At 33.5% G+C, this 24,130-nt stretch overlaps 1 protein-coding gene across 2 annotated transcripts in view; it reads right to left on the bottom strand.

Moving 5' to 3' along the window:
* Positions 1-2,522: 2,522 nt before the first annotated feature.
* The window catches only part of AGGF1 (angiogenic factor with G-patch and FHA domains 1), a 29,709-nt gene continuing 8,101 nt past the window's right edge, over positions 2,523-24,130 (bottom strand). For both annotated transcript variants that reach the window (XM_032474617.1, XM_032474610.1), the window contains 9 exons: positions 19,448-19,778; positions 18,595-18,706; positions 17,221-17,272; positions 13,082-13,183; positions 12,038-12,203; positions 10,822-10,904; positions 7,583-7,710; positions 6,059-6,158; positions 2,523-4,771 (listed from right to left, as the gene is read on the bottom strand). In XM_032474617.1, coding sequence (XP_032330508.1) covers positions 4,571-4,771; positions 6,059-6,158; positions 7,583-7,710; positions 10,822-10,904; positions 12,038-12,203; positions 13,082-13,183; positions 17,221-17,272; positions 18,595-18,706; positions 19,448-19,778 — 1,275 coding nt within the window. In that variant the 3' untranslated portion in view covers positions 2,523-4,570. The remainder of the gene's footprint in view (positions 4,772-6,058; positions 6,159-7,582; positions 7,711-10,821; positions 10,905-12,037; positions 12,204-13,081; positions 13,184-17,220; positions 17,273-18,594; positions 18,707-19,447; positions 19,779-24,130) is intronic.

Below are 24,130 nucleotides of genomic sequence, written 5' to 3'. Positions count from 1 at the left end.
GTTTGAAAGCCATTGTTTTATACTCTCCTGTAGCCTCAGTTCCTTCCATGTATCCTCTATCACATAAAACTCTATTCACATTCAAGCCGCTTGCAGATCCCCAGGACCACCTTGCTCCTCTATTTCTATGCCTGTAAGTGCACAGAGCTAGACACCAGGAATGCAGTTGTAAGAAAAACCAAAATTGTGCTTACATGGTATTTAAGAATCTAGACAGATAAATATTACACTAATCACACTACATAACTGCTATATAACTGTGATATATATATAAGTAGTCTAGATGAAACAAATATGGACTTTCAAGAACATGTACCAAAGGCCATTAGTGTAGGGAGAGAAGGGAGACTTCCCTGAAGAAGAATCAATCAGCAGAGATCTAAATAATGTCAGAGTTAAGTAGGGAAAAGGGTAGAGGAAGACCATTCCAGACAGAAGATAGGCAGGCCTCGGATGAGAGAGGACCTGGCACGTTTGAGGAACTGGAAAAAAGGCCAGCGTCCTGGAGCCCAGAGAATGAGTGGGAAGGTAAAACAGGACAGAACTGCAAAATCTGGCAGTGGCAAGACCAGGTGGGGTCTTATGGGCTAGGATTTTGTTTTCTGTCCTCACAGTAATGGGAAGCCATGGGAGGATTTAAACAGGAGATGACGAAATAGGATTTGTAAAGACACTACGTCTGCAGTGTGGAGGATGGGCCGGAGGAAGGAATGACTTCAGGGGGACCAGTTGGAATGCTAGCAGAACAATCTAGATGCGTAGTGATAGTAAATTAATTTAACAGATTGGAAATTAGGGTGAGGAGGAGATGGGGTGGTGGGAACGAAACAAGGACTGACTCCTAAGTTTGGGCTTGCACGCTGGACAGATGGTACTGCCAGCTGAGAGTGCACTGGAACAGACCAGGTTTGGAGAAGACTATGGGTTCAGTCTTGGATAAGCTGCATTTATGGTGACTTTGAGCTGGATATGTATCCAGCAAGCCATGGGAGTATAGTTGATAAATGAAATTGAGTATATGAGCATGAGGAAAAATACCTGGAGTTCAGCCCTGAAGGTCTCTCCACTTCCTGGCAGTGTATTCCTACTTATTATAAATGTGTAAGAATACACATAGTTAACTACACAATTTTACCTGCTTTAAAGTTCAAATATAGAAATAATAAACACTGTTCACTCCTTGAGTAATTAATATTAACAATTTTCTATGTACCTTTTTTTTAATGGGATTCTGCTATACATACTTTTCAACATTCTGTTTTTTAAAATCAGCAATGTAATAAGAATATTCTTCTCCATCAGGGTACAGACAGTTCTAGCTCACTCATCTGATAGCTAGAAAGCAGCACACAGGATGACTGCATCACATTTTAGCCAACCCCCAGCCCCCTGGGTTATCTGGCAGACAGCTAGCTGCCTGCCCATTCAATATCTACTGTCTCCTTTCAGCCCTGCTCACTGAACCCTGATTCCAACAGCAACATGTTCAGCCCCAGGTGATGGTTCATGATTGGGTTAAGCCAGCTGAGATCATCCTTTTCAACTTCCCTTGCAGCTATGGGCAGTCATGTTATCAGGTTCTGGCTAAGGCCCCTAAGGAGAAGTCTGTTGTGAGAGTTTCTCGATAAGCTTTTGCTTTCCTGATAAAAGAGAACTAACACAAATATGGCTCTCTTTCCCTTTTCTTTCTGTTCTGGACATGAATATGATGACTGGAGTTCCAAAAGTCACTTTGCAACTACAAGGCCATAAGCCAGCACTAAGAGTTGTAAAGCAGAAATGCAAAGACAAAGCCTTGGCCCTGATACACAGAGACACACACAAAGCACTGACTCATTTTAAAGAATCCAAGTATATTTCCACTTTAAAGCTTGAGAAAGTAAAATGAAATGTTTTAGATCAAAGATTCAAGGCAGAACTGTAAGTGATGCCCTACAAAAATAAGAAGCACACTTGGAACAACACAGTGGGGAAAGTACTTTCAACTGTTCCTGAGAATGTCTTTAGGTAAGGGGTCCAGAAACGCCTTTCTGGCTCCCTCCAAGCACATCCCTCTGTCCCACACCTCAACAAGCTGGCCTTTGTACACCATCTCTGACACCTCTTGCTTCCCCTTGTTAGATATTTATTTCTTTTGTCTGATATCTGAAAATGTGCCAAATTAAGAAATAATCTTTTACGTGAAAAGTTGGGAGGCGTTTGATTTGGGTGAGCTGTAAGTTTTTATAAGTCTACAACTAGAATAAGTGAAATATCAGACGTAAAAACTTTTGAAAGGCAAAAAAACCCCTCTTTTTGAGAAAAAGTGCTTCCTAACTATTTAATTCTAGAAAATGTTTTGTGTTATTTTACTGTAATGGTGATGGTTTCTTCTGTTCTTAATTTTGTCAGCTTCTCATGTTCTGGCAAAAAATAAGATTAGATTTCTCAAAATTCAGGAACTTACAGCTCAGCTTAAAATAAACACTTAAAAGCTATTAAATTAATAAATTTATACTGTGTGAATAAACTGTAATTTAAAATATTAGACACAAAACAATTTTATGTATAACTCAAGTTGTACACAATCCACATTTATGCTTCTAAACAAATAGAAGCTCACATTTGTACTACTTTTACAGTTTACAAAGTGCTTTTATATACATTTTCTTATTTTCTGTTCAAGACAAACATGTGAGATTAATATTCTTATTTCCTAGGTAGAAATAGAACCAGACATTATTCAGTGCTTTAATCAGTATACAGTATAGCCCTGAGACTTTAGATCTGCAAAGGGTTTTAATAATGCAAATATCACATGTATTTCAATTTTTATCACCATTTTCAAGTTTCCATTTTCTTAACAAAAGAAAACAATGAAAAAGTTTTCCACAATCCAATTTTAAAAATGGGAAATATATACACAGTTGTATACTAACCCAGTGCATGAGAGCTACCAGAAGCAAGTTTACTGAGAATCCTATATTGTTACCTATATACATGGCACCAGTATCAGAACCACATTTAGACGAGTAATTTTTCTACTTCAGAGAAAATACTGCAGGACACTCCTACTGCCTCCAAGCCTAACGTACATATATATGTGTTAAGGTATGCAGGTTGCCAGGAAGGATATAGAAAAATACTTAACCTAAATTTGGAGTTATAGGACCTCTGATTATCCCATCTTAGGCCTCTAGTGGACTTGACAATTGTTTGGGCATATGTCTCATCTTTAATAATACATATTTTTCTTTTCACACCCCACTTTGTTCATTAAGTACCCTGTACCATTTAGACTAGAAATTCCAACAAGTAGCCTTTCTTTCTGAATTATCTTCCCTACGGTGTAATTTTTTCCAGAATTTTCCTTTCCCATTTCTAAATCTTAAAGATATTTCTTTATAGCAGATGAAGGAGATATAGTTTATATTCACTGCAAGAAAAGGCTCAGTTCCAGCATTGATTTCCCAGCAAAAAGCTGAGAGAAGAGCTAAACAGAGAGGAAAAGAACAGTGATGACTGGCAGGGCAGTGACATCTACATTTGGACAGCCGCAGTGCAGGGCTCCAAAGATCCACAGTTGTCCCTCTGTTACTGCACTGCCAATCTCAGCAGGAAAATTCTGGCTGGTCATGAGTTCCAAGCAGACCAGTATCCTTAAATCATAGGTTCAATGAATCACTCTTCTTGATGTTGTAATGTTTTTATTGTAAAATTTTATTATAATTTATTTGTAATTTTGTATAATGTTTTATTGCATTTGAAAATATTTTCAATAAGTATCTTTGAGTTTGAGGCCTAGGCTAGGTAATCCTTTTGCACTAGAAATCAGATTTCTCCAGCACAACTCCATTGCCAGCAATGGGATTTATCAAAACTACAAATGCCAGCACATTGAATATTTTAATACTGTACTCAATTGTTCATATCTAAATATTTCAGCTATGGAACAAACCAAAGGCGAATGCTTAATATATAGTACAAATCAATAGATTCTTCATAGAAGAAAACAATGAAAGACTAATTTTCTACAACATGTCACCTGTCCATTAGTTCTTCAATAATATTACCTAGGTTATTTCAAATATAGTAAAATTTACACACCACTACCCATGTTTTCTCAACATTTTCTATCTAAGTTCTCAAGGGCATAAACAAGAATGCACATAGGCAGAATCATTTTTATATCTTTTGATGTTTCTTTTGTTGTACATCTTAAAGTAACGAATATTAAGGAGACAAGGACAAATGTTCATTTAAGTCATGTCAGTGGTTACATGAATTTTGCTTATATGGCTAGTTGCTCATATAGGTCTTGCAAATGACAAAATAACAAAGTTTGATAAGCTCATCCATGCCCTGTGAACTTGAGTCCACTCACAGCATAACTGGATTCAGTCCCTATTTATTAGTTTTTAAAAATGTTTTTCAAAAGCTGCAAACCACACTTCATTACACAAGTCTGAATCATGAAAGGGTAAATTGTGACAGCTCCCTCATGCCACTGACTCTTGGTAGGAAAATTTCTGCAAAAAAACAAGAGTTTCTAAACTCTGTAAAAACACTTACTTGTTTCTATGACTGACCTTCACTCTACAGTCCCTTTGACCCAAGGCACGGTCCCTGGTGCATCTTTTTGAGATTTTGTTTCTGGGAAGTTTTCAGCAAATCTCTCTCGTGCTTTCTCCCAGTTCTTTTTGCTTTTGTTTTGGAGAAGGTGAACATCTTCAATTGAGGATGGTTTGCCTGTCCCCAGGCCTGCGTGTGACCGCCGAAGTTGAAGCTGGATCTATTACCAAAAGTTGAGCAGAGGACTTACTGTAGCATCTAAACACATTGAAATCTTCTGTATCCAAGTTGTACTTTAACTATAATTCTGTGATTTAGAAAAGACTGATGCATGAGAAAAAACTGCCAAATGCATCAAACACATACAGGAATACACACATGGCTGTACATGGGGCTTACATTCATTTTTCTACATTGTCTTTCTTGTCAGTAAATACAGCTGACTCTATGGAAATTAGAGTTCTCCTTAAACAGCAATCACCAAATTTCACTGAAATGCTGCAGAATCAGTCTGTCATCCACTCTAACCAGAAGTGAAGGCAAAGGATGTATGTATTTAAAACTACTGAATTAGCCTCACCTAAGTTAGTGAACAGGTAGGTTAAACATTAAGTGTCATAAAGAGAGACTTTGATTGTTTATTTTCATAAAAGGAGGGGAAGACTTCTCATTATTTTGAGAACTATTATGAGCTACTTGTTACTGAGTGTCTAATGTAGGTCAGGCACCATCCTAGGGTCTTTATTTCCAGACATCCCTGAAAAAGTTCTCATTATCTCCATTTTTACATATGAAAACTGAAGCCCAAAAGTGCCCTAAGTCACACATCTAGTGCTAGTGCACATATTCTAACCTAACTACAAAACCCATGTTCTTCCCATTGTACCTCAATGAAATGAGAAAATTTACGTTAAATTCACATTGATGCATCCATTATTTCTTTAGGTATCAAGTAATTATCAAGAAAGTTCTTTAGTCTTATTACTTTGTAAGGTTTCTGTGAAAGAGAATCTGAACCTCTGATGTACCACGGGACGGCAGAATTAAAGCGCTGTGTGCTTTCCAGACATTATTCACTACTGCTTGTTACGTGTGATAAATCTTGAACCTAAAACAGATTCTCCAGCTAGTGCAGAATCTGCCTGTTTGTAAAGTAACACTGTGATAGTAGTCCCTGCATGTTTAGTACCAGGCATAGTAAAGAAGTCATTAAAAATAACTAAGAGACACAGATGAACCTCTAACTAAAACATTTACTATCTTAGTTTGTTGAAAGAAAAAACTCTACGAGGGTTCCTAAAAACATTAAAAAGAAAACAATGCATAAACATATATATATATATACACACACATATATATATTTCGTAACTGTGATTGCCACAAAGACAATAATCGCATCCTTTTGCTTGCAACAATACTCCTAGCACTTAAGGCAATGGCATATAGTGATTACACAGTAAATGTATGTGTTGTAAGAATAAAGAATGAAAGAAAACATAAGTCTTACCGGAGTTTTCATTCCTCCACCATCCTTCCCTAGGCCCTCTCCCTTTTTCCAACCCATCTTCTCCAACATCTTCCGACCTTTGTTGCTATCGGTAATTTCACTTTAAAGAAAATGAAGCTGACAGTTGATTTCTAAAAAAGCTATTTAAGTCACAATTATAATTAATTAGTGAATTAAAAATAATTTGTACAACTACTTAAGAAAACTACTTGACATTACCTAATAAAGTTGAAGATACACAAATTCTAGCCCTACATATACTGCTTAAGAGAAAAGCACATACATGGTGCACCAAAAAGACATGGACAGGAATGTTTATGCAGCAAATCTAATTTTAACCACAAATTAGAATCAATCCAGATGTCCATCAGTGGTAAAGTGGATAAACTGTGGCATATTCATACAAAAGAGTATTACACAGCAATGAAAACAAAACAGACCTAATAAAGTAATGCTAGACAAAAAGAATATCGACACAAAATAAATAGTAAATTACTCTACTTATTTAAAATTCAAAAATGAGTGAAATTAATCTGATGCTGTTGGAAGGAGGAGAGAGGAATAGTGATTAGGAAGAGACACTGGAAGGGTAGGTTTCTGGGGTCACTGATAATTTTCTATTTCTTGATCAAGACGTGTATTCTGCAATGTGTTAATCTTATGTCATTGATACTGATACTTTTATTTGTGGATGTAACATCAATAAAATAGTTAAAACAAAATGAAACTAAGCCCTTATTAACTATTTGCATTTTGTTTTATGATTTTATGGTCTGCTAATTTAAGGGTATTTTATGTTCTATCACATTGTCTTTTCAGTTCTACAGAATACATTTACAGAATACATTAAATCAGCTCTTCAATAACAATAAACCAAGCAATGTCAGACCAATGTGTTTCATTTTTATTTCTGCCTTCTAATTTAACTATAATGTAATCTTCATATTCTCCAGCAATTATTTAAAAAACACTAGTCATGTTGCTTAGTGTACCTAATTTTTAATACTATATTTCATCAAATCTGACTCCATAAATTGTAAGATGCACTGTCATTTTGTATATCAATGTTATTTTGCTAAAAGAAAAAAACTGAATCAAAGAAAAACAAGTAAGAAAAATAGTATTTCAGGGTCAAGAACAAAAGTTGTTGACTATTAAAATAATGATTAAAAATTATCAGTCCACACCAATGTCCTACTAGCCCAGCCTTCTAAATATCTAGTATATAAAAGTATGCTCACTCAATTGGATGACTAGAATGTTAGCCATGCACATATATGTGTCTAAGTTTGTATGTGTTAAATATGTACATATACATACTCACATATGTGATCAGTAATCTTCCAGGGAATATAAGAATTCTAATAATAGAGAAAAATGTAAATAGATGTAGAGTTTCCATCTTGTTCTGAACCATTCCTTTCAAGGCCATCTATCAGATTATACAGCCCTATAAATCAGATTAACCTATGAAAGTGATTATGGTACAAAGAATGTTTCAAGCAATTAAAATTTAATACTTACGAATGAATAGATGCAGGAGCATCATCTCTTTGGAAAGTTCCTTCACTTCCAATCTGCTCCCTACGTTTTCCAGCTCTATCTTTGTATTTTGGATTCTTCAATGCCTTTTCATCTTCATAGTCTGTATTCTTTATAAACACGAAATATTTGAGAAAACAAAACTGATAAATTAAAATATAATGTCCATATATTTGCCTTGCTTAGCAAATATGGTTCAATGTTGTCTCTATTAAGCAAGCTATTATATAAATTAAGACATTATGTAATTGAATATTTTTATTCTGTCCTCTTTAAAATGTTTATTTCAAGTTGTCATTTCAAGTTGTGTTACAACATAAATTGTATACAGAAGATAATATAGAGCATATACAAATTGTAATAATTATCATAAGATAATTTAGTGAAAATACAGTATATTTTGAATTAATACTGTGTACTCATATTCTCATATGAATGAACTACCAGTATTCAAAGAAATATGCAGAATCCCTGGGGTTGGGAAAAAAATCTATTTCTCCTTTTCTCTAAGGAACTCTAAGTTCCAAAAGACTAAAATAGTTTGATACTGTTCATTGGAAGAGAAAAATGTTTAGTCTTTAAAAAATGGATAAAAAGCAAATACTGACCATAACAGCTTTTTGCTCCAATATAGCTTCATTTATATGATTAGTCACCCGACAAGTATTTTCTGAGTAGAGTATGTTAAGCCCTATGCCAGGTGACAGAATGCAAAGAAGTTTATAATCCTGAAGCACAGACACACACAGTCTTAGGCAAGTGCAGCATGACTGGCTCAACAACACAGCTATGCACAGATAGGGACAGTGGCGCCAAAGGGGTAGGCAATTCAGCTTGGAGCTTCTTCAAAGGTGGCTTTTCTTTCCCTTTGTTATTTATTACTTTCTGATCTTTACACAAAAAGTACATTTATCCACAAAGAGGCTAGGGACTGCTAGAGCAATGCAAGGAAAGTACCACAGAAGTTTTTACTTAATTTTGCTTTTAAATAGAGAAGAAAAGTATAGAACCACCAACCTTAATGGGTGCTTGCCCAGAAAATGATATAGAAACTGAGTTAAAATTTTTGAGAAAGCATTTTGGCAGCATCTTTTCCAACATGTTCATAAAGTGTAAAAAGCAGTGGACAAATACACTTAAGACCTAGCTTCTACTTCTAGCTTTGTCATTTAGTAGCTGGGGGACCCTTAGCTTTAGTTTCTCCAAAGTAAACTGGCAATATCAATTACTTTCCTGGTCTGCTTATGGGATTAAACGGTAACTTTTTTAACTCCCTCATTGAGGTATAAATTAACATACAATAAATTACCCATTAAGTGTACAATTAGATACTTTTCAGATTTGTGTACACTATAAACCATCACAATTAACATCATAACACATTCATTTCCCACAAAAGTAACCTCATCCTTCTTTGTAATCCATCCCTCCAGACCTATGCCCAGTGCATCCTTCCTCTCCTGTATCCAGGCAACCACTTATCTTTCTACCAGGATACATTAGTTTGCTTTCCTAGAATTTCACAGAAATGGAAGTATACAACATGTACAGTTGATTCTTGAACAACATGGGTCTGAACGTCGTGGGTCCACTTACACGCAGGTTTTTTTCCAACAGTAAATATTACATTACTACACAATCTGCATTTGGTTAAATCTGCAGATAGAGAATCCTGGATATAGAGGAACTGTGGATATGGAAGGCTGAGTACAAGTTATATGCAGATTTTCAGCCGAGGGGAGGGTCCATGCCCCTAATCCCAGTGTTGTTAAATGGTCCAACTGTACTCTTTTTGTCTGGCTCTTTCACTCAGCGTAATTATTTTGATATTTGTCCATATTGTAGCCTGTATCAACAGCTTATGCTTTTTTATTGCTGAAGAGTGTCTGACCATGTAGAGATAACAGAGTTTGTTTATCAATTCATGATGGACACGTGAGTTTTTTCCAGTTTTTGACTATTAGAAAAAAAGCTGCTGTGAGCATTTGTTTACTAGTCTCTGTATGAACATATGCTTTCATTTCTCTTGGGTAAACACCCCGAAGTAGAATGGTGAATCCTAAAAGTGTAATTTTACTTTTAGAGAAACTACTAAACTGTTTTCCAAAGCAAACACACAATTTTATATTCTCATAAGCAGTTATGAGGGTTCCAGTTCCTCCACATGCCCAACACTTCGTATGGCCAGTCTTTTTAACTGGTTTTAATTTGCATGTCCCTAATGATTAATGACACTGAATATCTTTTCATGTATGTATCTGCCATCTGTGCATCTGCTTTGGTGAAGTGTCTATTCAAATCTTTTGCTCATTTTTTAAACTGTTTTCCCTTATTGAATTTTTAAAGTTCTTTACATATTTTAGGTATAAGATGCATGATTTTTATCAGATAGATAAATTACAAATATTTTTCCCAGTCTGTGGCTTATCTTTTTATTCTCTTAATAGTGTCTTTGGAAGAACAGAAATTTTTGAGGAAGTGCAATTTTTTTTTAAGGATTGTGCGTTTGGTGTTTTGGTGTTAGATATCCAAAAAATCTTTGCCCAACTTTTTTTTTTTAAAGGTATACTTCTAGGAGTTTTTTAGTCTTAAGTTTTAGATTTATATGTATAATCCATATTGAGCTCATTTTTATGTTATGAGGTATGGATCAAAGTTGTTGCTGTTGTTGGTTTTTGCATATGACTACCCAATTGTTCCAGCATTGTTTGTTGAAACAAGACCATCCTTTCTCCACTGAACTGCTTTCACATCCTTGTTGAAAATCACACATATACACACAAAAACACACACGAGTACACATTTACTTACATATCTATCTGTCTATGTAGGTCTATTTCTGGACTCATTATTCTGTTCCATCAACATACTTTTTTTTCTTTATGCAAATACTATATTGTCTTTATTACTGTAGTTTATAATAAGTCTTGAAATCAGGAAGTATAAATTCTCCAACTATGTTCTTCAATGGTATCATTTTAATGTAAGTGTTTTGAAAACCAGAACTGGCTATTCAAATGTAGGGTATCATCACCACTCTTCTACTCCAACATCAACAGTTGCTGAGGTAAACAGTAAACAACTAATAGGAATTACATAAATCTCAAAATCATTCTAAATAGCTCTTTTTATATATAAAATGGACTATACTTATCTAAAGGCAGTTTTTCACAAAAACAGATGCACAGTTTAACACATGCAACAATATTTAACATCCTTACCTGCAAACCATATTTTACTCGTATTTTCTTTAATTCTTTTCTCCTTTCCAACTCTTTCTCCTCCTTACTTAGTGTTGGACCAGCTAAAAGGAAAAAGTGAGTTTCGTTTAAAGAAAAAAAACTAAACTAAATCTGTTATAATACTGTTTATTTAATAACGAAAAACTAGTAGTATTAGTATCCCATCTGCAGATTAACCAGAAGTCCAAATAAACTAATACAAATGGATCTTGGATTGTGATATATCCTTTCAGCATTTTAGTAATTAAATCGACTAGGAAAGTAAACCAAAATCCACAGATTATAGAAATGATACAGTTTAGATACTGAAAGAAACACTGAACATCTTAATTTTTCAATAATTATTGTAATAGAATCCCAAATGCATAAATATTGTGAATTTCCAAAAGAACATAAGCTTATGCAAAGGAACAACCACAGAACCCAAAATTTGTATTATTGTATAATGTGCCATACTCATTTTCATAATCCAGCATCAGAAAACAAAAAATTCACAATGAACATGTATAGCTGAGAAAAAAATGATGTGAAAAAATTACTTCTTAGTAGTTCAAAGTATCTCAGTTTTCAAAGCCTCAGATGAGTAGGTTTAAAGCAAGACAGAAATCTTTGACAATGTTATTTATTATAGAAAATGATATATACACAGATGATATATCAACAGCCTAAGTAGGAAAGCAAACACATCAACCAATAACTTTTAATACCTTGGCTTATTATTTTTTCTACGTTGCTATTTTATAACAGAGTCTAACTGTGGGTAACTTTTTCACATCAGTAAATAGATGTTAAAGGAAAACCAATCTTAATTTAATTATGCCACAATTACTCCTCTGAAGGACACCTAGCTACCACTGCAGTGCTGCTTCAAAAGCCTATAAACTGGATTAGCAAAAACAGAGCTAAAGATGATCATTCCTGAAAAGAAAGTAACCTAATGCTGTAATAGCACAGTTGAATTATTACATCAAAAAATCAACTACAATCATAATCTACTAGCCTGGGTCTCAAATTTCAAATACATGTCATTTCTTAGGCTCATTTCATAATATTAACTAAAGTATAAATGTATCACAGCAGAGTATTCAATCAATTAGATATGAAGCTGGTAGCTAACTGATACTTCTTTAGAACACTTCAGTGAATTAAGGAGAAAAGTTACCATGCCCACATGTTAACAGTAAGTTTCACATACCAAAAGGTTCATCTTTCTTATCAAGACGAAGGTGAGCTCTAACCTGCCCTGGTTCACAGCCATCACAGGTATCACTGCCAGGGTGAATGTGAAAGGACAACACAGTCTCTCCAATTTTCACTTCATCTCCATGCTCGAGTACATATGGGTCACATTTAGTTTTAGGCTAAAGGGGAAAAAATTACAAAACAGAAATCCAAGAGTTAAATATGACTATTTTATTTTATATCTACTGTTAAGTAATGTCTGATTGTAACAAAAAAACATTTGAGACAGTTCTCAATAAGAGACATATACACACACACTCACATTTCCACAACTTAAGGATGATGCATAATGTTCTACCAGTGGAGAAGACACCTGAACTGAGTAACTTTTAATTTTTATATTATCACAATCTACTTATCTCCCTATCTCCATGCCCAATCCCATCAGAGAAATACCCAATCCAAACTTCAAACAACCTGTTACCAAAATAAGTACTCATCATAGTCAAAAAGATAAAGTGTTAAGAGAATAAGTGCATCATATTTCCCTTTCCCCCTCTTCTTTTCTCTGGTTAATTCAGGGTTTTTAAAATTCTTACAGAGTAAGAATAAGACTTCCCTCCTTCCATTCCATACATTATCTTATTACGTGCTAAGCACTTTGCCACATGTTGGAGATAGAAGTTACCTGAACAAAGTTCCTGTCTTCAAGGAGTTTCCCGTTTAACATTTCCATTAAAAGTTTTAAAAAAGCCACACACACAAAAACGGCCCCTAACATTGCAATAAGAACTTTTACTCTGAATCACTTTAAAATGCATTTATCTCTAAAAATAAGGGGTAGATATGTAATTAGAAGTCAAAACTCAACAGTCTAGTACTCACTTAATGTATACTTTTTTTAGCCCTTTCTAGAATTCTCTTCCACATAACACATTTGGGCTTGAACACCAATCTGAACTAAACAATATGTATAATAACTATGGCCCTCAGGGATAAAAAGTTTCAGTTCAGTTTTTTAAAATAATGTGCAAGTATTTAATTACTATACACTCACCTGAAGAATCTGTTTTCCATTAACAATTGTACCATTTTGACTGCCTTGATCCACAAGGACATAACTTTGTAAGTCATGGTCAAAATAAATTTCTGCATGAAACTTAAAAAAAGAAACCAGGTAATTATAAAGTATTATATATTTTTTTAAACCACAGATTAAGAATTTCTCTATGATAGGATGCAATAGATTTTAATCTCCGATAATTCAACTTTTACTATTTTTAACACACTTGTTTCTGAATACAAAAGTATTACAATGCTTTTGGTAGAAATGTGAGGGCTATAGGAGAAAAGGTTACCTATAATTCCACCTATAATTATCATTAATAATTTAGTGTGTGCCCTACCTTTTCTACTTGTATAATATAGTTGAAATTATACAATACATACAATCTGAAATAATTTTTTCACCTAAGTATTTCTCCATGTCATTAAAAATTCTTCTTAATACAAAAGGTGATCTGAGGCATTCAAGGTCATCTTCTCAGAGTTTTCCAGATTCCAGTACTCAGGACTAATCACTCCCTTCTGTTCCACAGCACTTTGTTTATATAACACTTATATGCAGTTACTGCATATATGATGCTACTGCATATGTAAATGTCACTGTACTACAATTATTGCTTACAGTAGTTTACAATTTGCTTACCACTTAGTACATAATACAGTGCCTCACATATATTGGGCATATGTTCAATGTGTCTGCTTATACTGGATAAAAAGTTGCAGAAATATTTACTTTAAAATTTCACAGCAGGGAGGGTATAGCTCAGTGGTAGAGAGCACGCCTAGCATGCATGAGGTCCCAGGTTCAATCCCTGGCATCTCCACCAAAAGTAATAAATAAATAGATAAACCTATTACCTCCCCCAACACAAAAAATTAAAAAAATAATAAAATTTAAAAAATTTTCATAAACAATACACTGTTGGTGGGAATGTAGAACTGTGCAGCTGCCTTTGGGGGTTGGGGGGATCTGACAGTTCCTCAAAAGGTTAGAGAGTTACCATATGACTCAACAATTCTACTCCAAGGTTGATATCAAGAGAAATGAAAACATATATCCAAACAAAAACTTGTACAAGGATGTGCACAGCAGCATTATTCTTAATAACCAAAAATTTGGAACAATTCAAATATCCATCAATTGATGAACAGATAAACAAAATAGACTACATCTGAACAACAGAACATTATTTGGCAGTAAAAAGAAGTGAAGTACTGATGCATGCTACAACATGGGCGAATCCTGAAGACATGCTAAATGAAAAAGTTAGTTACAAAAGAATACATACTGTATGATTTGATTTATATGAAATGTGCAGAACAGGCAAATCCATAGACACAGGAAGTAGACTGGTGGTTGCCTAGAGCTACGGGGGTTAGGAGGAAACAGGGAGAGACTACTATTAAGTATGATTTTTTTTTTCATGGTGATGAAAATGTCCTAAAACTGATTGTAGTGACAGTTGTATAACTGTGAATAAACTAAAAACCTCTGAGTTATGCACTTTAAATAGGTAAACCGTATATGGTATATAAACTGTACCTCAATAAAGCTGTTTAAAGGATTCCATAAAGGTATTACAAAATGTTTCGAACACACAAAATATATTGAACCTGTCTACCCATAACACAGCTTTAATAAATTTTGCCATATTTGCCTCAGATACTTAAAAGAAAATGAATTATTATTCATCAATGTGTACCTCACTCTGTCTATCCCTCACCCTTTCTTTCAGAGGTTTGATGTTTATTTTAATCATGATGCAACTCTTTATGCTTTTACCACATATGTATGTATCCATAAAAGATGTTTATTTTGTCTAGTTTGGAATTTGATATAAGTGGAAAACAAACTATGTGAATTTTGTATTGAGATGTAATTTATAGACAGGAAATTCATGGGTCTAAATGTACAGCTTGATGAATTCTGACAAATGTATACTACAGAATATATTTCATTTATTTTGCTTCTTTGACTTAACATGATGTTGTGAGGTATACCCAGCTGCTGCACACAGCTGTGCTATTTTGCTGAATGGTAACACATCGTATTGTAGTACCATAATCTACATATACTTCTGATGACAACATCTAGGTTTCTTCTAAGGTTTTACTATTTTTTTAAATGCTTCTATGAACATTCTTGTACATGCATCCTTCTTGTGGACATGCCAAGTGTTTCTCTGAGGTATACACTTAGGAATGAAATTGCTAAGCCATAGGACATGAAAGCCTTAAACTTTATTAGAAAAGGCCATATGATTTTCCAAAGTGGTTGTACCAATTTATATTCCCAACAACAGTCTGTAAAAATTCTTAGTTACACTATATAGTCTTAACCAACACTTGGTATTGTCAGAATTTTTCATTTTTAAAAGCCTAATGGATATGAAATGAAATCTCATCACTGTAATTATAATTTGCATTTTTCTGATTACTGCTGAGGCTGAAACCTTTTTTTATATTAGCCATTTGGATTTCCTCTTCTGTCAATTTTCTCTTCATGTCCACCATACATTTTTTTTCAATTGGGTTGTTTAGAATAACAACTGTATCAAAGGATTTACTCCAAAGAGCTGTTCTAAATTATGCCCTCAACAGGAATGATATTTAATAAATATCATTTATTTAATATAACGAGTAAAAACTGACATCTTGGTTTCACTTGTATTTCTTAAATTACTATAAATACTGAATGATTTTCAAATGTTAACCATATTTCCTCTACTGTGAACTGCTTATTTATGTTCTTCACTCATTCATCTTTTGGTGTCACAGTGGGTTTGAAAACTAAATTTGCATGAGCTTTTAAAATATAAAGGAGATTTATTTTGTCAAATCTGTCTTGACTGTCCTAGTTTGCCTTTTAAATTTGTTTCTTAATATATAAAGAACTTCAGGCTTAAATTATTCAAAATTACCTTGTCTTCTGTGATTCCCACCCACATCCCCCAGTTTTTTTTAAACTTAGAAGATCCTCTCCTATTCACTGGTTAAAAATTTGTTTGTCTTTCCCATAATATTAAGTGTGTGTGTAGAGGGTTAATTTAATTTTTTGCTATACCTGGGTATGTGTAATAATATATTGTCAAACTGATTTCACACAGCTAACAAATTATCTACCCCACCATATGTTTGTTTAAAAGAAAGAAAAAACAGAAATGACACCAGAGAACTACCTATATTTTAGACTGGTGTGGAGAAATTTCCTATTTAAGTTACAGACTGGGTTTTCTTTGGATGCAGAAGAATCAAGGGTCATAGGAAAGTTTTAAAAAAGTAAGATAATTCAGTCAGAGTTAAGATTATGAGGATTTCCTTCCCTCTAAATGAGTCGAAACAAAGTAAAAATAGACTTTCAAACTAGTAAGAGGAAACAGGTTCCATCCCCAAAAGCCAAAAAAATCACAATATGTATTTTAGAACCATTTTAGAGTCTTTTTAATAGAAACAAAATGGGGATGATGAAAGGCCAAAAAAGAAAAAGGCAAAAGATAACAGTCATAAAAGGAATGGGTAAAATTACAGAAAATATAATAAGGAAATAAGGTAAGTATGAAGTATCCAGAGTTTTGGCAGCTAAACCTTTAGTTTTTTTCTATTTATAACTTAAGCTGCAACTCTGTTTTTATAATTTATTTTGGAAAACCCAATTCTTCTTTTTCCTGAAACCATTAGAGATTCAACTAGGAAAAGAAATAAAATGGAGAGCCCTGGATGGTAGAAGACAGACTGTTCCTGAATTGTAAAATACTCTGGACTCAAAGTAACCAAGCACTATAGTAGCCTGAATCCAGGACTGATTTATTTTTGAACTGCCATAATATCTAGCATATGTATTTCACTCAATAAATATTTGTTAAATGAGTATTACCTTAATACTTAAATTAATACACACTTTCTACTCCTGCCCCAGACTGTTAAAAATTAAACATAATTTAGTTCATCCAAATTGTGATAAAGAATTTTTATTTTCTCAAGCAGTGGAATAAACAAATCTGCATTGCTTACAGTTCCATTACCATACTATTAACCTTTCTTTTTAATGGCAAAATCCCTCAGCTTTCTGCCATAATAATGATTTATAAAAATCACATTACGGGGCTCTATATGAAAATTCAAAGAGCTTACCTTACTGACACCAACTTCAGGAATTCGGAGAGTATGCTCCATATCTTTTTCCCTGCAGAGTTAAGTAAAACGTCTTTAATAATTTCTGAAGCATATATAAATGGTGCACTTACAGTGACACAGAAAGAATTTTTTTAAAAGATAATTTTTTTTTGTTTTAAAAGATAATGTTAGAAATAGACTCACAGACATAGAAAACAAACTGTGGTTGCCAGGGAGGAAAGAAGGGAGGGATAGATTGGGAGTTTGGGACTGACAGATACACATTACTATATGTGAAGTGGATAAACAACAAGGACTTACTGTAAAGCATGGGGAACTATATTCAATTTCTTATAATGAGCCATAATGAAAAAGAAACCGAAAATATATATATATGTATGTATATGTATAATTGAACCATTTTGCTGTACACCTGAAGCTAACATTGTAAACTGACTACACTTCAATAAAAAAAACTTTTTTAAAGGAAAAAAAAAAAAAAGATAACATTAAACTGCAAGTCTCTCTACCACACTAAATCTGGCTTCCATAATCCTACTCTAAATTTCCTATTTAAAAGGAGGTTCCAAATTACTTTCATTCTTTGGTACACCTGTCAGAGGCTAATAAACATCCAATGGGATAAAATATCCTTTTTACTAATGTCAATCATTTATTCCAGATCTATTGACTATGTTTCCACTTCTATTACTACATGTAAGAGGAGTATACTATTCTCCAAGAATTCAAAATTAAGATAGCATATGGAATCTGAATTAACAATACATTATCTTTCCAGTTGGGAAGAAAGGAAATTATTCTATCATGATTAAAACCTACCTCTCTACCAAGCTGGTTATGATTTACAAAGGGGTAAAGGAGAAGAATCAGAGAAGGCCAATACTGGGAATAAGTAATTTAAACCTAAAAAGGGCAGTATGAAAAGTAAGAAAATAACAAAATCTCTGTAGATGGTATCACCAATGGGGACAATGATATCTCCAATATCTCCAACTGACTTCCAAAAGCAAGTAGCAAAAGGTTAAGTGTCAGTAGTATTTTCTGTGTGGCAGAGAGAGGGATGTGGGTGTTATCTTTTGGCTACTGAACAAGTACCATGCACATTTAATGATTAACTGTTCAAAGGGAGAAGGTATAGCTCAGTGGTAAAGCACATGCTTAGCATGCATGAAGTCCTGGGTTCAATCCCCAGTAACCTCATTAAAAAATAAATAAGTAAATAAATAACTTAATTAACCCCCCCAAAAAAACCCAAATAAAAAATGTAATTAAAAAGTGAAAATGAAATAAAAAAAAATTATTAACTGCTCAAAAAAAGTACAAACCACTGGAATAAGACAAATACACAAAAATAATATTAAACATTTTTACCTTCCAATTGTAGCAGGGTTTACAGCTGTAATAATAAAAAGTGATCCTGTCTGCAATACAGGTGATCTAATAACAATTACTCTAATACATGGGGGCCAAATCTTTTCTTCATCTGCCAAAGAAACATATGGGTAAATATTAATTCAAATGATATGGAAAAAATTAGAAATGTCTAGGGATGAGAAGGCTAAGTCATCCATAAAATAAAACATACTGATCAAAACTCTTTTCTGTTTAAAACAACCTTCTTGAATTCTGCTAATGACATAAACAGTGAGTAAGACAGTAAGTAAGAAAATGCTCAACCTAAAGATATTAACATCTACCACACTGTAAAATAATCAACTCTCTCTCAAGGTCTTAGAATTTGAAAATGCCCCCAAAAAGCATTGTTATACTAAGTAAGAAAAACTGAGTCTGCCCTTAAAAAAAAATTTGACAGACATTCCTTAACAACAGAATAAGCTTATACACACCAATACGAAATCCTGGGTTTTAAAAGTATGTCTCTATATCATCAAATAAAATAAATTAAATTTGCCATAATATCTATGTAGCTGAATTTATGGACTACTCCTAAAGGCAATTTGCTTTCCCTCCTTCAATTACAAAAGTAGATGACAAATATCTAATCCACTAAAATAGACTTAATACACATTTTAGGATTAGAAAGTAGGTAACTTGTGTTCTACTGATTAGACCATCCAATGCACTGAAAGGTCCAAGTACTAAACTAAAACAATCAGCTCACTTTTTGGCAGATATGGGTCACTAACATTTGTAACTATGTTGCACTTTTATAATGACTAGACTGGGTTATATATGTAAAACTAAACAATGGTGATTGACTCACCTTCATCTTCAGTATCTTCTGCAGTTACATTGTCTTCACTGGTAGTGTCTTCATCGTAACTGTCCTCAGTCTGAGAGTCTGTTATTTCACCTTCTTCTGGCTCGCTATCAGTGTCTGTGATTTTCTTATCTTTAAATGAAGCCGAATTATAAATGTTTTCATTAAGAGGAGATTCTGTAGTCTTTGTGCTAACTGGAACAGTAAACACGGGGGAGCTGTTTTTGTAATGAATATTTATTTTGGCCTTCTTTTTCACATTTGCAAAATCTTCTCCTTCAATACAGCTTATATGGTCAATACTGGATGTTTTTTGATCTTCTGAATTCAAATTCTGGAAAGAGGTGGGAAGAAGAGAGAATAATCTTAAACATGACCATCATATAATGTTTAATGTTAAATGTTACAATGAGTTAGTGAAAATGTATGTACAGTGAAATAACAATAGCTATTATCTCTACTGCCTCTTCCTCTCATGTTCCCTTTCTCATTTAATGATGCTACCATCCATTTACCCAAATCAAAAGTCTGACATGACCTTAAACACAACATTGGTGCCCTTAAACACCAATTACCAAGTGCTATAGACTATGTTTACAATTTATCCCAATTATCTATTCTCAATATCTTAACTGTTTCTGTCTAGTACCTTATCACATATTGCTTGGACTATGTGACAGCCTAGATCAATGCTGTCCAATAAAAATATAATGCAAGCTATATTTGTACTCTAAAATTTTCTAGTAGGCACATTACAAAGGTAAAATGAAGCAGGTAATTCACTGTATTATTTTATCTAACCCAGTATTTATAAAATATAATTATATACATAAATTAATATTTAATCAATATAAAATTATTAATGAAATATTTTACATGGATTTTCTGTACTAAGTCTTCATAACTGAGTGTAGTTTACACTTACAAAATATCTTAATTAGGACCAGCTGTATTTCAAGCATTCAATAGCCACATGTAGCTGACTGAACAATGCAGGCCTAGAGAATACAACTAAACCTAAATTTTCTTTTTGAACTTTGAATTAATTATCAAGTCAACATACATAACATAAAAGTGGCTTTAATTAAGGCAGGGATTTAAAGATCCAAATATACCTAATGTAGCAGAACTGAAGCTTTGCTAAAATTTAATACTTTATAGAGTTGGTCTGACAATACACCAAAAGTACAGCTGAATCAGTTACATCTTTTATTCCAAGATTCTAACGTATCTGGCATAAGCCTTTTATAATTTATTACACATGCTTATTGGGCATGCCTTAGGACAAATGAACAAATCTATTACTTTAAGCTTAGAAGAAAGTTATTTTCCTCTGGTGTAGAGCACACTCTGAATTTTCTTTCTGCCTCAGAGCAACATGATCAAGTATATTCATATGTTCTATTATTTTATAAAATAAGAGAGCATCTTAAACACATATTTTTAATAGCAGTATAAATTCAGTTTGGAGACTGGCTAAACACTCAGACAGTGTGATAAACTGGATGTACTTTCAGCAACACAAACTCACCAAGGACAAGAACAAGGGCAAGAACTAAAAAACTCAGAGGAACTTTAAAGCCATTGTGAATTACAGCCAAAAAATTTCCCTATCTAAATATACCTTTTAAAAAAAGCAGTTTCCAATCTTGTATATTTTATTATTACTGCCTACAGAACAACACATGCAGAGGAAAAATAAGTGAAATTGCAAGAGGTGTTACTTTTTAAAAACTATCTGTCAGTCTAGAACATTAGATAAATATTCATTAAAATATAAGAGGCCTAGGGCCTTCATGTAGGCATTTAGGTACATACACATATTTCAAGTTACTTATTCCAGTCTCCTCACCCTACCTCCTTTCTTCCACATACTCTATGCTTCTAAAAAGTAAGGTTCAAAAATATCTTAAAACTAAAGAAAAAGATAAGGATGTCCTAACCAGTCTCTGCCCACGTTTCACAGCTACGTCTGAGAATCCTTGGGGACTTCTCAAAATTCCATCAGGTATTTTCTTAAGTCCCTGTCCTGAATTTAACATATTTTTGAAGAAGGATGGTAAAGATGAACAATTATAGGAGCTAAGCTGGACCAAAATCTCACAGAACACTTTCAAATTTCATTCTCTAGCTTGTCAGGAACAGTCATTTGAAGACCTCAATGTGTTCTTTTCTTTGTTAGAGAAAAATAGTTCCATAATGTATCCTTCCTAACAGTTCAACCACTGGTAACAGATATGAGTCATTAAAACAGGTTTTAAAGCAAAAAATCACCTTTAGTATTTTAGTTACATACTCTTCAATGCCCAGGTATTGTCAGTGAAAATAATAGAGAAATAAAAGCAAATCAAATAGAGAATTGAGATAAAATTTCAAGAATAGGGGAGGTAGCCAAGATGGCAAAGTAGGAAGACCCTGAACCCACCTCCTCCCATAAACAAACCAAAATTACAACTACTCACACAGTAACTATCTACGAGAATAACCTGAACATTAGAAAAGATTTCCCAAACTAAAGACATAAAGAAGGAACTACATGAGATGGGTAGGAGGCATAGAGACCCACACCCCTGGGTACTCCCTTCCACACTGTGAACTGTGCTCTGGTGGTTAAAAAAAGACAAGATTATCAAGCGTTCTGTATTAGCAGTGGATGCAGAAAATTTTTTCAGATGGATAAAATGTTCATGGTACAGAGGTAAAGTTTCCTATGCAAAAAATTGTGTACAACTTTCTATGCAATATTGATTCTCATCTGGCATATTCTAATCAGGCTGTAGGCCAATAAAGTTTTTGGATTACTTAATTAGTAATATCAAAACCTGTCAAAAAATTAAAAAATGGAAAGAATATCACAATGACAGAAGTCCTTCCCAAGGAGCAATGAATCTGAACCCCCAGTGGGGCTCCCCATCGTGGGAGATCCTACACTAGAAAGACACACACACACACACACACACACACACATACACACAATGGAGTATTACTCAGCTATTAAAAAAACGAAATCTTACCATCTGCAACAACAAGGATGACCCTAGAGGGTATTATGCTAAGTGAAATAAGTCAGACAGAGAAAGACAAATACCTAATGAATTCACCTGCATATGCAATCAAAAAAACAAAAGGAAAACAAACTCATAGAGAACAAATGCATGGTTGCCAGGGGGAGGGAGTTGGAGGTGGAGGCAAAAGAGATAAAAGGGATTAGGAGGTACAAATCTTCAGTTATAAAATAAATTAGCCATGGGAATGTAATATACAGCATAAGGAATATGGTCAATAATACTGTAATAACTTTTTATGTGGCTACACGATGGTTACTATACCTACCATGGTGATCATTTCATAACACATATAAAAGTCAAATCACTAAGTAGTACACCTAAAACTAACATAATATTGCACATAACTATACTTCAAAAAAAATTAAAAGTTAAGTATTTAATAGTTGCCAAAATTCACGAAATGCCAATATAATAAATAAGCCTCCTTTCCTACCTATAAACCACCAACCTTATTCTGTTTAAGGAGTAGAAATAAAAGCCTTGATAAAATTTTATTTTCCTTCTTTAAATTTAACATTGTAACATAAGCATTTAAAGAGTTCCCCTCAGTCTTTATAAGCACTACAATTTTAAGGCCTAAATGATGCTTTTTTAATTAAATGTACTATCATTTTCTTTTTTCCTTCCATTTTTATTAAGATATAAGTAACTGACATATAGCACTGTAGAAGCTTAAGGTGTACAGCACAATGATTTGACATACATCAAAAATGACTACCGCAATTAGTTTAGTGAATATCCATCATCTCATAATGATAAAAAATAAAGAGAAAAAATTTTCCGTGACAAGAACTCTTAGGTTTACTCTCTAAATAACTTCCATATATAGCATACAGCAGTATTCATTTACGTTTATCATGTTGTATACTACATTCCTAGTACTTACTTATCCTATAACTGGAAGTTTGTACCTTTTGACTACCTTCATCCAATTACCCCTCCCCACCACTCACAGCTAGAGTAACCACAAATCTGGTATCTTTTTCTATGAGTTTCTTTGTTTTTGAAGTATAACTGACCTATAACACTATGTTAGTTCCTGGTGCACAATATAATGGTTTGATATTTCTATACATTACAAAATGATCACAATGTCAAGTCTAGTTACCATCTGTTTCTACACCAAAATATTATGGTATTATTCACTATAGTCACCACACTGTACATTTCATCCCTGTGACTCATTTATTTTGTAACTGGAAGTTTAAATGTACTTTCATCCTCTTAGTCAATAACTGTCAGCCATCTGAACCCTTAATTTTCTTCTGTTCTTATAAATATTGCTATATAACTATACAAAGGAATTCTTCTTTGGATTTTTTAAAAAAATTAATTACTAGAAACAAGATTTTCCAATTAAATAATATGAACACTTTTATGGTATTCATACAATCTATTTTCCCAAAAGGTATCAATTTACACTCCTTATAAATATGCATGTACCCTATATTTGCTAGCAATGGGTTTTTTTAATGTTTGCCAACATCTGCAAGATACTGTTCAACATAACTAAAAAAGTTGAACTTTCACCTACATCTACTAACAAACTATGTTCTTCTTTTACCGTGAATTGTGCACTGAAATTAACTTATCAGTTGAGGGTCTGAATATTCTTCTT

The sequence above is a fragment of the Camelus ferus genome, chromosome 3 (genome assembly GCF_009834535.1).
Source record: "Camelus ferus isolate YT-003-E chromosome 3, BCGSAC_Cfer_1.0, whole genome shotgun sequence".
Taxonomy (NCBI): Eukaryota; Metazoa; Chordata; class Mammalia; order Artiodactyla; family Camelidae; genus Camelus; species Camelus ferus.
This window is presented reverse-complemented; position numbering and strand designations above follow the sequence as displayed.